The sequence below is a fragment of the Amblyomma maculatum genome, chromosome 9 (genome assembly GCF_055883805.1).
Source record: "Amblyomma maculatum isolate TAMU_Amacu chromosome 9, ASM5588380v1, whole genome shotgun sequence".
NCBI lineage: Eukaryota > Metazoa > Arthropoda > Arachnida > Ixodida > Ixodidae > Amblyomma > Amblyomma maculatum.
Window position 1 is genome coordinate 114630740 of NC_139352.1, and position 14519 is coordinate 114645258.

Here is a 14519-nt window from a genome sequence, read left to right on the forward strand (position 1 = left end):
GTCTAGATCCAAGGATGCTGTCGCCGTAGTATTAGTAATTTACACATATTACCGCATATTACCGCAAATACATTCTATTTTACCTTAAGAGCGTACCGGTAATATGACCTGAAAATTCACTTTCTCCCCGAAGCCAAATATTTTATATGGGAGAATTATATGCATCCGCATTTTTTTTTTGTGCTGAAAATTTAGCATCGGAGCCCAAAGCTGCACATCCACGTTAGACAACAGCTGGCACAGTGGTGGGAACATTGGTGTGAATATTGGTCTCCAGCTGGCATTGTGGTTGATTACTACATTTTAAAATTTAAGCATCACGTTCAAGTCAACACTCCGGCTCTTTCAGCTCGTCTAATCAGCGACACTGACATGAAGTTGACGCTAACACTGAACATTTGAACATTTTTACGCTAGTCGAATCACCGATACTGGCTTAAGGTCGAATAGTGTGTATTTGCCAATTTAGAACCAATCTTCACATTTTGTATTCTTTCCTAATCTAATCGATTTTCGTCTCCGACTGAATCCAGCAACGTCTTAAACATACCGGTTGCAAGCTGGGTCGTTCTGCACATACAAGATACTGGCAACTCTTATTAAAATAAACAGCCTTCGCATACTCACTTTATTTCTATTTACCTAAAATATCCCTTTCGTACCATTGTTTGCACCTGTTAGCATTTTAATGTAACCTAATACTTATAAGCGATCCTCGTTATGCATGAAACTAACCAATCTTAACAAATATAGGTTTATTTCACAGCATTGAGACTCATGAGGAGAGAGGGGAGTTGCTGGGTTCTTAAACAGTGGCTTGGACCGGTCTGCAGGAAGACCTCTAATAAGGGAGTAAATATACATTGAGATCCACCCAAGCGCAGCCATACGGCTACAAAGGAAAGCTATACAGCTTTCTCAGAAACTTCGTAGGTTAAGAAAAATTCGTATTAATTTCCACCCAAGCGCAGCCGTATGGCTGCGCTTGGGTGGATCTCAATGAGTAATTACTCCCTTATTAGAAACCTATTCCACCTTAGGGGATTCCTCTGAATATTTGACCAACACTATTCCCCCTTCGAGTTATAGATCAATTCGCTCTCGCCCTACCATCTGATCTGCTAGCCGTACTGGTTAGCTTAGTCGGTAGGGCGACTCCCCCGGAAAGGCGGTGGTGCCGGATTCGATCCCCGGATCAGGACGAATTTTTCTTTAACTACGAAGTTTCTGAGGAAGACCTCTCTTTAAGTAGTTTGGATTGTCCGAAGCGTTGGGGCTCAGGAAATGAACCCAGTGATTCCAATCTGGTGGCGCTATGAAAATAGCACCTGGCTAAAGAGGTAAGACTGCGTCTGTTAAACAATGTTTTGGTCTAAAGGAGCTGGTGACTGTTTGCGGATGAAATGCTTGAAATCTGAAATGGCCCTATCTGCTTTTTCACTTAGAGAATCTGCAAAAAAAAAAAAACAAAAAAAAACAACAACTGGTGAAACAGAGTCCTCACTCTAGCATCCGAAATCAGGCTGATTTTTCAAACATACGAGTGGAGAAGCCAGAAAGGGGCATAATACGTCTTATTGCACCAAATATTGCCACAATGCAACCAATGCAGAGTTGTCAGATATAGTTTGTGACTAAGTATTACTTACAACTAGTTGCGCTTAGCCATCGGCATGACTTCTCGGTGGTATTGTAGGTCGCTGGCAAATGGAAGGAAATTGGCTGCAGCTGCTTGACAACAGGTACACTGGAGTAATTTGAGGACCCTTGCTTTCCTTGCCGGGCGTTTGCTGTTTCTTCAATCAAATTCACCCCTATATATATGTAGATACATACATCGCGGGAATCAATTAGATGCGAACACGCGCCAAGCGACGAGGAGGAAGGTGACCATCACACCATTGTGCAGTGGGAGGCAGATGGTACAAATGGTAGTAACAATTCCTGCACGCGGTCATTGTCGAGAGCGGCGTTAGTCGACCGTAATTAGCAATTGCACAAATGAGTCTAAAACACTGTTGGAGCGTTGTAGGGAAAGCCGCTGAATGTACATTGTGCGCGTGACTTAATAAGTGGGTTGGTTTTCAATGAAGGGCCAAATGTAAGAGAACGCAGGCTGCCATAAAATATTTTCAGACGGAGACCTTATGGCAGGTTTGACAGACCAGGTCCACACAGCCAGCGGACAGCGACACAGGCACCACAAGACGAGCTCCAACGGAACGCGCACACTCCGATTTCCTCTTCCTTTTCCTGGCTCTCCTTGAACTTCTTCATCTCCGTAACAATATGACGAGCTGAAAGAAACTAAAATTGTGGTTTAATCTAGCAACGCGCTAGACTAGACCAAAACATAACATTGCAACGCCAGCCTCCACATTAGTTGATTTATTTTAGATTGGGACCCCAAATCTGAACTGAATGCCGTTTCTCTGCTGTATTGCACTCCGAGCTTCTCACGGTAGCGACAATGTATTTACCTTGAGTCGAAAGCATCATAACCTGTTTGAGATAGTTGCTGGTCGCTTGAAAGATGATGCACCGTATCTGTCGAGTTCAAATAACCAAGCTCTCAGGAGTGGTGCAGCGGTTAAGGCGCTTGCCTGTTGTCCCCGAGGATGTGGTTTCGAATCCCGGCCATGGCGGCCGCTTTTCGATGGAGGTGAAGAGCAACGAGTGCGTGCGCTGTGTGACGTCAGTGCACGTTAAAGAACACCAGGTGGCCAAATTTCTGGAGCCCTACGGCGTTTCTCGTAGCCTGAGTCACCTTGGGGCTTTGAAACCAAGAACCTAAACTAAAATAGCCAGAAAGCTTTGGCAGCCCAAAGTGTCTACAATAGTTAATATAAGAAAACGTTTGCTTTAAAATCTTCCATTTATGCCATAACTTAGCATCTGGAGTTGGCGCGATAACTGTTGGGTGTTACAGTTATTTCCCACTTCGAGGTGCCCAAAATGATGTGCGCAAAAGTGAATTGACAAATAGGAAAAAAACATGTGCGGTACTTTGGACCACTAAAGCGCGATGAGGTGAAAGACTTTGCAAAATAAAAAAAAAAGCATCTCCGCGACTTCAGACAGAGGAGAAGAATAACAGACAAACGTTTGTCCGTTATTTTCTTCCTCTGTTTGCCTCATGTCGCGACGGTGATTTTTGATTTTGTAATGCACCAACTAGCTCAGATTTCCGTTCTTGTTAAAGACTTTAGGTTTTGAGGTCTTGAGGCTTTTTCAGGTGGTTGAGTCTTTTGCGCGATGAACAGTGGCTGACTGCTTCCTGATTCTTTACCGCCTGTTAAGTGGTTTGACAAAGTGTGACCTTAGAGGTTTAAAAAGTTAATTCTTGCCATAATTGAAAACTTTTTCTGTGGACGGACGCATGCACGAGTGTACACTCATCAGTATTTAATATAAAAGTTTCTTCTTGGCGCTACTTGGCGCGCGCTCGTTGCAGTGCGCATTGAAGTGTTGGATTAGCATCGCTCTTATCGCGCGGCGTTCTCCATAACCACGTGGCATTCTGACACAAGCCGGAAACGCCTGAAGCGGATTCGACGCGCCTGAAATTTCTAATTTATTTTTTTTTATCGCGCCACTACTCTCTCCCTACAACGTCAGTGCGCCGTCGCCCTCGCCTATGAAATCACGTTGTGGCTAGGATACGCCATGACATCAGCGGCGGTGGTCTTCATAGAAACCGTGTTTTGGCATGACACTAGACAAGGAGAACTGAGATGTGGATGTGTTCAGATAAGAACTATTCGGATTACCATTTTTTGTTTTCAAACAAAGGTATTTTTATATGCGGTGGGGAAATTTCTCAACACCAAGGAATGATTCTTAGGTTTTTAAAATACAGCGCAGTTTTCGCGGAAAAAAAAAGATCGTATATCGCTAGCGGTGGAAAACGCCGTTTTTGCCATTTCAAGAAGTTGCGAGTTTGGAGACCTGCTGCGGCGGGCTAGAGTTCTGTCATCCGTTATCTTTTACCCGCTAAGTATATGCAACATTTAGTTTATGAAAACTATTGAAAGCCATTTTTTTTTTTGTTGCAGTTCATCTGGGAAAAAATCGCCCAAATTGCTCCTGAAGCAACGCACTACAAACGCGTCCATTTTCAAACTTAAATACGTGCAAGACCCTTTGTGTTGTTAGCATTAAATCTTTTCCTCTTGATTACTCAGATCATTTCCTTGATTTCATGCAAACTTGGGAGCTCTACACCGCTAGGTGTGTTCTCCACAACGTCTCAAATTCGCCCAAGATTCGAAAACAGCAACAAAAGGCGCAACTTCGACTCCAAAAAAACTAAGCAACATATTCGATTTTTTATGAAATTCTGTTGAAGAATCCTGTGTACCTAAGAAATATTACGGCCTACACGTGTTGACATATATTGTTAAAAATTATAAAAGTAAGTATAGAACTGAGCGCTGCTTTTGAAAATTGGCAAATTGTTAGCCCGACATTCTGGCGCGACGTAATAGAGTTTTGCCACTACCATTTTCCTATATTGCCCAAGCCTACTTGTCTATTCCTGCAAAAATTGGAAGCTCTAGACGTATTTGTTATTTCTCCATGCTACCTTGAAATCGGCCAAATTCAAAATTATCAAAAAAAAAAAAAAATGGACAACATGACAACGATTTAATCAACTGCCACATCATTGATTTATCGAATTTTCCTAAAAACAGTTCCAAGCACTTTATAAACATCATGTGCTGAAATGTATTGCAATATGTAAACTGAGAATATAAAAATTAATATAAATCTAAGCATACGTTTTCATCTATAAAAGTGCTTATATGGCTTCCCCTTGTGGAGTAGACGTCAAAAGTTCAATTTAGTATTTGCTGAATTTCGTTACTTCTTAACTTATGCAATATTCAAAGCCTTCTCAATGCTGATAAAGTCGTTTTATACTTGTTAGCAGTGTTGATTATTCCTTAAAGTGGAATAAATTTATATTTCTGGCAATTTCATGGGAGAGCGCAAGTGACGGTTGAACTTTTTATCTATCCTGTATTTTTTTTTTGTTCCGAGGTGCTGTGCTAATCAATCCAGTTCTTATTTACGTCATTTTGATTCTCCTTTGTACCAAAAATTAACAACACATTATTCTTGAAGAACATTTTTCTAATGTGCACACCATCATAATTAAAACAATTTGCAGCAAATAGTTTAGGTGGAATTTTACATTTAATTATAGCAGCAGCACGAATGAGCCAAGATAACGAGCATTCTTGTCGACAGAGCCATCCAGCCGAGAAAAAGTGAGGCTGCACGGAGCGAACCCGCCGTCCACCTAACCTGCAAAGTGTGCGTAACCTGCAGTTTAGGTGGATGGTGGGATCGCTCCGTGTTGTCTCATTTTTTTTCTGGGTTAGATGGCTCTGTTGACAAGAACGCGTGTCATCATGGCTAATTCGGGCTGCTGCTATAAATGGATATAAAATTTAACCTAAACTATCATCCTGCAAAGCGTTTTGCTTATGACGGTAATTATGTGTACATTGGAAAAGTGGTCTTCAAGAATAGAGTATTGTGAATTTTTGTCATGAAAGAGAAATTTTCTTGTTGGGAAGACGACTTCGCGAAGCACCACTAGAAACTAAACTATTAGCATATAATACATTTATACGACCAGTTCTCGAATGCGGTAACACAATTTGGTTCCCTTATAGACAGCAGCTTATTAACAAAATCGAAGCAATACAGCGAAAGGCAGTTAGATTTATATTTAACAAATATAGGATCGCTGATTCGCCATCCCAATTGTTTAAAAAAGCCTCTATTCTTACTTTACAAAACCGCGCCAAATTTTCACGACTAAAATTACTCTACCAGTTATTACACAATGCACTAAACATAGACAGCTCGTTGTATATATCCTTAGATGAATGCAGACCTTCCCGCCATAAGCACCCACAAACTCTCAAAGAATATTCTTTCCATACCGAGTGTTTTAGATATTCATTTTTTTTCCACGTGCAACCATGGAATGGAACGGTTTGGATCCACACATCACTAACAGCACATCATTGCCGAAATTTGTAACCCTCCTAGAAGAACAACTACACAATGCGTAAACCATTTCGAACAAAATATAACAAGCCGATTACAATACTGTACATGAAAGCTATTGCATTACTACATTATTTACCTTCTATAACTGCATTATTACCTAGCAGACACGCTGTGTATGACATTGTATATCACCTGCTAACTGTTTTTCTTCTATATTCATGTATTTGTAACCTTTGTATCGCCATTATTAAAGTCTGTGTTCAATTATATGCCCATCCTGTAAAAATACCAATGGGTATTGACAGTATCTGATATAAATAAAATGAAATAATATATATATATAAAAACTGGATAAATGAACACAGCACCTGGGAATGGAACAAAATACAGGACAAATAAACAGTTCAACCGTCACTTGCGTTCTCCCATGAAACTGACAGAAATATCAAATTTATTCCACTTTAAACAATAACAAACACTCCTAACAAGCCGAAAATGACTTTACAAGTATTAAGAAGGCTTTGGATATTGCATAAGTTAAAAAGTAACGAAATTCAGCGAACAATATAATCTAACTTTTGATGTCAACTCCACAAGAGGAAGCCATTAGCACCTACATAGATGAAAACGTGTGTTTAGATTTATACTAATATTTATATTCTCAGTTTACATAATGCAATGCATTTCAGTCCATGGCGTTTTTAAAGTCCTCCGAATTTTTTAGGAGAATTTGATAAATCGATGATCTGGTACTTTATTAAATGCTTGTCAAAGTTGCCCATTTTTTATAATTTTGAATATTGGCCGAATTCAAGGTAACACGGAGAAATAACTAAAAAGTCTAGAGCTTCAAATTTTTGTACCAATAGACAACTAGGCCTGGGTAAAATAGGAAAATGTTTCAGTGGCAACACTTTATTAAGTCGTGCCAGAATGTAGGGCTGACAATTTGGCAAAAGTTTCAAAACCAGCGCTCTGTTGTATACTTACTTTTATAAATTTAAACAATATAATGCACCACATTTTAGGCCGTAATATTTTTCAAGTACTGAGGATTCTTAAGAGCGATTTTCATAAGAATCGAAGATGTTATTTTTTAATTGGAATCGAAGTTGCGCCCCCCCCCCCCCCCTCCTTTTTTTTTTTTTTTGCTGTTTTCGAATCGTGGGTGAATTTGATGCATTGTAGAGAATACACCTAGTGGTGTAGAGCTCTCAATGTTGCGTGAAATTAAGGAAATAATTTCAGTAATAAAAGAAAGAGATTTAATGCTGACAACGCAAAGCATCATGCACGTATTTAAGGTTGAAAGTGGATATTTTTGTAGCGCGTTGCTTCTGGGGCAGTATTTGCCATTTCTTACTAGATGAACTGCAACAACAAAACAGGTTTTCAATATTGTTCATGAAAGCAAAAGTTGCATATACTTAGCGAGTAAAAAATAACGAATGACGATTTTAGAACGCTAGCATCAGGTCTCCAAACTTGCAACTTTTTGAAATGGCAAAAACGGCTTTTTCCACCTCTAGTGATATACGACTTTGTTCTTTCCCGAGAAAACTAGGCCGTATACTAGAAAATCAATGTTCTTTACTTGGCGTCAAGGCATCCGCCCCTCAGATATAAAAATTTCATTGAAAAGAAAAAATGGTGATGGGACCTCGAGTACCGTTCTTACGTGAATACACCCATATGTGTGTGCTCCTGCTAACACGCTCGGGTGGTGATCGGAGGGGTAGGAGTTCGATTCCCAGTAGAGGATAGTTTTTTTCTTGAACACTTTCGCCTTATATACTACACCGTTGATGACGTCGGCAATTTGAGTGACAGCTATAGTGTGACAGAAACGCGAATGGGCACGCTACCGAGTCATGAGTCATATAGGGCGTTTGAATTAAAAGAAGGAGATTTATATTAATAAACAAGGACAGCAGCATGCTAGAGTACAAAGAAAAATTTACAAAATGACGTTTGGTTTGTTTTAATCTACATTGTATAACGTCCCAAAGCGGATAAAGCTACATATGAAGGTTACTACGGCGCCCTTCATATGTAGCTTGAGTTTCCTTAACCTTTATAGATTTCGCACATTGCACGGGTGCCTTGCTTTTCACCTCCATCGAAAAGCGGCCGCCGTGTTTGGAATTTGTCCTGCGTCCTTGAATTCAGCAGCGCAGTGCTATAACCACTGAGCCATCGCGTCGAGGGGAAGTAATGTATTCTGTTCCATTATCGCTTGGTGCCACATACGCAAGGCAAAAGTGCCAATGTCTATGAAAACTGGTATAAGAATTAGAATCGATTTTCATATTACATAATTGTTAATTCCAGCGCTCATAGGCCCGCACCTCACTTTAAGAACACTCGCGTTCTGGAGAGAGCAGAAAAGTGGTTAATGAAGAAGATAATAGAAACAGTTGAAATCAACGTGAGTGTCAATGCTGGGTCAGTGAATTCTCAATGCGTTTGTGGGCGAAGAGCTAGCGCAACGTTTGTGAAGAACATAAATTAATTTCTGAAGTGTCTGGCCCAACGGGCTTGATGATTTCTTTGGTGTGTATCGTTTGGCCGCAGGAAGGTTTTTGTGCTCAAGAACCAATAGGGTGTTACTCCACCTGCTTTTATGGGCCGCAATTACTTGTCCTATATTTTGTTTCGTTTCGTGTCTTGTGTAGACTGCCGAACCAGCCTGCCAGGCAACACTTATGTCAGTGTGCCATCAAGTGGATTCTTTCAATCAAGTCAGCATTGACCCTATCTGCCCTATTCCTCTGTCATATGATGGTAACCGGAAACCCACCATTGCCACTATCGCCAGGAGACTCTCAATGCCACGTTTCACTGGGCTATACCGTCTCACGCTGCTCATTTCATTATGCGTCACATCCTTTCGTGAGAAAAACGAATCAGAGAAAAAGAAATCATACGAGAAAAAGTGCACATGTCCTAGACCCGCGGCCAGCGGTGCAGTGTGATGCAGACCGTCGAATAAAAAAATATCATCATTTTAACCTAAAACTCCTGTGCGCTATACGAACTGAAGACTACAGCCTCACTAGCAACACGAAAAAAAAAACGAAAGAGACGGACGCAAACACAAGGGCTGACCGGCTGACGGAACGAATCCACCAAAGAGCATGAGGACATCGGAAGGTAGCAGCTTGCGACAAATGCAGAAGGCGTATGTTCTGGATCTGCAAAACGACACTGCTATATGCGGCCGGAAATGCCACGGTTAACGAGGAAAAGGAGGACCAGCAGAACAAGAAATCAACTTGCTTAATACGTAGTGACTGGTTTGTTGGTTCACTCTACTGAGGACTACAGCGCAGTAGAAACACGGATAAGAACAAGAGGGACGGACGCGCAAACACGGGCGCTGACCAAGTAACTGAACGAATCCGCCAGAGAGCATGAGGACATCGGAAGGTAGCAGCAATACTTTCTACGCCATCTTTGATGTAATTCAACGCGACCTACGTGCCGAGATTGAGTCCCTGACTAGACTTAGGGTTTCCTGACGTTAGGCAGAAGCTGCTAACTCGAGCCCCTCCTTTCGCAGAATGGGTGATCCTGCCAGGACCATTGCATTCACATCACCCCTAGGCCACACAGACACGTTCATATGACTTGATTAGTACGGGGCTTTATATGTTGGGTGGTAGCCCACGCTGTCACATCGTGCCTTTAAAGGCGGAGCCTAAGAGTCCTCCATAATTTTTTTCACTATCGTCATTGTCTGCATCTGCACCAACCCCGCTGCTTCTGCAAGAAGTACCACACAGCAGCTGGCATCAGCCGAACCCTGCGGCTGCTGCCAGCCTTGGGCCTGGGCCATCCCCTACCACGACGCTTCAACTTGGCCGGAAAAGAGTTGCGGAATTGTCCCGGAGCTGACACCTATCTCAGTTCTTTTGGCATTTGCTTTTTCCCGGACCACAGGCTTTTCTACAACCTCCACATGTCGAAACTGAGCCCTCCACACGTTCTAGCTCCTTTATTCTGAGCGAGGTCCCATCTACAGCGACACACTTCGGCATCCTGTCTGAGTTGCCATTGCCAACAAAACCACATCAGCCACATCTGCCTCCTCCCCAGGAGTCTCTACCTACCTGCCGGCATCCATGTTGGATGATTCTGTCTTTTCTAATCTGCTCATCGGTATGCACATCGATCAGGTGGCTCCAGAGGCAACCCTATGAATGAGGAGATCTTCAGACGCACCGGTTGCAGCTCGCGTTACAGCCACAGTTCAGCACCTCATGTCCAAGGCTTTGCGGGTGTCTTTCACACGCCATAACTAAGTCTCACGCTGCTATTACTGTTTCCAGGGCTCCGACCCTGGGAAGGGCTCCGTAAGCGTCCCCGCATCGACTCGGTTACTACGTCGATGGCGCCTAAACATCCTTGGATCTTGCAGCACCCGGCGACTCGTTTCCCTTCGCGGCACCTTAACATGTTACCGGGACATTGAACGATCGAGAGGAGGCATACACAATGATATCTGTGTCTCCTCTCATTCTATGTCCTTGTCATGTGTTGTGCTACAAAGATGATCAAATGTTAGAACCAAAATCAAGTTTCCAAGCTTTTCATCTTCACTACGGTGGGCGCTTTATGCCAAGCACCTTACTAACACTTTGCGATCCTGGGAATGGCACAGCTTCCTCTCCGTTCACTGTTCATCAAGCCGCGAGCAGCGCTCATCACGCGAGGTCTTCGGTATTATCCTGCATGCACCTATTATTGACGTCTCCTTTCTCGCCTCTCTACGGCCATTTCTGGATTCCCCTTTGCTGAATAGCCCGTGCGAATTCTCCTCCAGTAACGTATTTAGGCCCCGGCTGCTTTAACCGCCCCTGCCGAAATTTGGACCTGAAAATGTGTTATGTATTGTTATTGTTAAGCGATTACTGGCCGTCTCAAGTGAAAGCCCTGTAGCGCTTCGTGTGGGCCCTCTGCTATAGAAGTTGCGCGTTCACGCGCTTGGTAGATAGCTCGGAACCGGCGCATCGGTCGGTCGCTGCCGCCACCGCCGCTCCTACTTTACATTGGCCAAAATCGCGCTGCCATGCGACCTCCACACCAGTAAACATTGTTTTCCTTGTTCATTGTTCAGCCTGTATCCGAGCCGCGAAGGACGTGACAACAGCAAGATAGCGAGAACAAGAACGCAGGTTTATTAGGAAGTGTTGCTTTTATAGCCGACCAAGTGATTACTGGCCGACCGCAACGCGCATGTCAGGAACCGGCGCATCGTCATGCACGCGCCTGATACATTCTTTCGTGTGAGCAAAGAAAAGAGACTGTCTTGACAGATTAGTTAAGCAATTTGGTTAAACGCCTCGTCATAGTGAAAGCGCTGCGGGGGCCTAGTGTTCCGGGATGATCTTCTCGGAGCTGGGGTCTGAAAAGAACCAGGTGTTGCCCTTCCTTCTGTGTTGGTTGTCCCTTGTGTTGCCCCATCAGTCAATCGCGACGATTCTGAGGCCTGCGATGTCGACCCAGCCGAAGAATGCATTGCAGGTACACGAGGGTGGTCGACAGGCGTGCTCGCTTCAGTTGTGTCGTCCCCGTCTTCGCTGCTCGTCTCAGCATAAGGCTCATCAGTCTGTATGAGGTATTTGCGGTTGCGTCGCAGGACTTACCCATCTTCAGTTAACAGCTGGTAGGACCTTGGAGGTTGCGCGCCTCTTACACTCGCTTTCGGGGACCACGTTCTCGTTCCTCGCAGCAGTATTACGTCCCCTCGGCAAAGCTTCGGCAAAGGTTTGCCTTCTGCGTGCTGGCAGTGCTTCTTCACCTCGGTGCAGGGTACTTCATGGAAGTCGGGAATATTGGCTCGCAGGCGCCTTCTTTGCAACAGTTCACCAGGGGATCGCCCGTCCTCGAGTGGAGCTGAGCGATAAGCCAGTAGTCCTTGCCAGAAGTCATCCCCGGACACCTGTTTTTTTTTTTTTCTTTCAAGAGGCGTTTGACAATTTTTTTCCGCCAACCCATTTGACTGCGGGTAATGAGGACTAGAAGTTACATGTGAAAAATCATAGTTTCTTGCAAACATGGCGAAGTCATAACTCGAAAATTGAGGTCCATTGTCCGTGCAAACTTCTAACGGGACTCCATATCTTGCGAAGATGGCGCTGAGTGCAGCTATTGTGGTCGTTGAGGTAGTGTCCTGGAGTTGCTGGACCTCTGGAAAGTTCGGCATCATAAGCGACAACGTAGGAGTCTCCAGCAAAGAAAAATATGTCCACACCAACGCTGTACCGCGGGAATCTGGGAACTGACCGCATCAGGAGAGGTTCTTTTGCTTGCGTATACGTATATTTCTTACAGGTTGAACAGCTTGCATGTAGCGCTACAATTTGACTCTTAAGTCCTGGACAAAAAACAAGGCGTCGTGCCCTCTCTTTGCACCTTTGAACACCAAGATGTCCCGCTTGAATTCTGGACAAAATCTTCTTTCGCATGTTCTGGGGCACGATTACTTTGGAGCCTTTAAAAAGTATCCCATTTACAACAGATAGTTCTTGCGCAAAAGGCTTGAGTTCCCCTTCATTGAGTTGGCTCCTAGACAAACGTTCCATCGCTACCTGCAGGTAGTTGTCGCTCGCAGTTTCCGTCCGCAATCCGCGCTCTGTGGTTGGCGTCACCATGTAACCTAGGGACTGCACTGCGTGAATTTCCACGTCGTCCATGTTTGTGCCTTGTCTGCTGCCGTCATCAGCCGTGGATCGCGATAACATATCAGCCAGTACCAGGTCTTTTCCCGGAATGTAGTGCAAAACAAAGTCATACTTAAACAGACGAAGAAAAACCTTTGCAGTCGGGGCGGCATGCCATCAATTGCCTTTTCCGCTATTGACAAGAGTGGCTTGTGGTCAGTTTCTATGAGTAGCTTTCGCCCGTATATGAACTGAAGAACTTTTTCGCATCCGAAGCAAATGCCAAGGGCCTCCTTTTCAATCTGAGCGTATCTCTGCTCTGCCTGTGTTAAAAAGCGTGATGCGTATGCTACGGGTCGCCATTCATCATTGTGACGTTGCAGCAGAGCTGCGCCTACACTGTCCCGTGAAGCGTCACACGAAATCTTGGTTTCCTTTTGAGCATCAAAGATAGCAAGCACAGGAGATCTGGCAAAATCTTGTGTTACGCTCTTCCACTCCCTAGCGCGTTGTCCAGTCCACTGAAAATCTGAGCGACACTTGATAAGATCCCTCAACAACACTGTTCGTTCAGACAGACGCGGCACAAATTTTCCGATGTAGTTTGGCACTCCCAGCATGCGTTGAATATCGGGCTTGCTTGTTGGTTCCGGCATTTCAATCATGCTTTTAACGAGCTGTGGGTTCAGAAATATACCATTTGAGGTTATTATGTCACCCAGAAACTTGATTTCTGTCACGCCGAACTTGCACTTTTGTTCATTAAAAGTCAAGCTAGCTTTTTTGGCAGCTTTCAGGACAGCTACTAGGCGCTCGTCGTGCTCTCAGCGCGTTTAGCCCCACACCAAAATGTCGTCCATGTATACTAGTATGCCCGGTATCTCGTCTAGAGCTTGAGTCATTGTTTGTTGAAACACTTCTGGCGCAGATGATATTCCAAACGGTAGACGCAAAAACTGTATCTCCCAAAAGGTGACGAGAAAGTACACATCTTTAAGGTTGGCTTATCCAAAGCTATCTGGTGGTATCCTGAGTTAGCAACCAGGCAGCTGAAGTACTTGGCCTCCGATAACATAGCTTCCAAGTTTTCGCGCTTCTGAAGGGGAAAATGCTGTCTTTTAGCCTGCTGATTGATATTTCTAGGATCCAAACACACTCGTAGACTGGCATCTTTTTTCTTCACAAGTACCACTGGGCTTACCCAGTCAGTAAGCTCCTGTTCTTTCACGATGATTCCAGCCCGCACCATTCTTTCGAGTCCATTTTTGACAGGCTCCTCCAGTGCCAAAGGAACACGACGAGCTGGCTGGACAACCGGTACTGCTCCAGGTTTCAGGATCATGTGATAGGGCTGTTTCAGGCACCCAAGTCCATTGAAGACATGTCTGAAATCCTTCTGAGGACTATAAACAGAAGCCGCGTTCACAGCATCCACAGTACGGTGAACCAGTCCCAAGGACTCACTGGCTTCTAGTCACAGTATGGGCTGGCGACCATTTTTTAAAATGAAGAATTTCACCGTAGTTTGGGCATTTCCAACACGTACAGTTTCCGACACTGTCCCAAAGCATGTTATGACACCGCCGTTATACGCCCGCAGCACTGTGCTCGTCGGCTGTAGTTCATCTGATGGTAGTTTCCGATAGACTGAAAACGGCAAAACGCTGGCTTGTGATCGCGTGTCTGTCTTGAAGGAAATTCCGTGACCCTTAACTTCGGCATCTGCAGTCCACTCATTGGTTTTTCCACTTTTACTGCAGATATCTAGGACATCAAAGTCGCTCTCTTGAAGTTGTTGACTTCACTCACTTCTCTCGAGCTCCTACA

At 44.0% G+C, this 14519-nt stretch overlaps 1 protein-coding gene across 1 annotated transcript in view; it reads left to right on the forward strand.

The window, feature by feature from the left end:
• Positions 1-14166, forward strand: part of LOC146180190 (uncharacterized) — a 39821-nt gene extending 25655 nt beyond the window's left edge. Inside the window, exon 2 of the mRNA XM_084580343.1 lies at positions 13932-14166. Coding sequence (XP_084436469.1) covers positions 13932-14166 — 235 coding nt within the window. The remainder of the gene's footprint in view (positions 1-13931) is intronic.
• Positions 14167-14519: the final 353 nt, after the last annotated feature.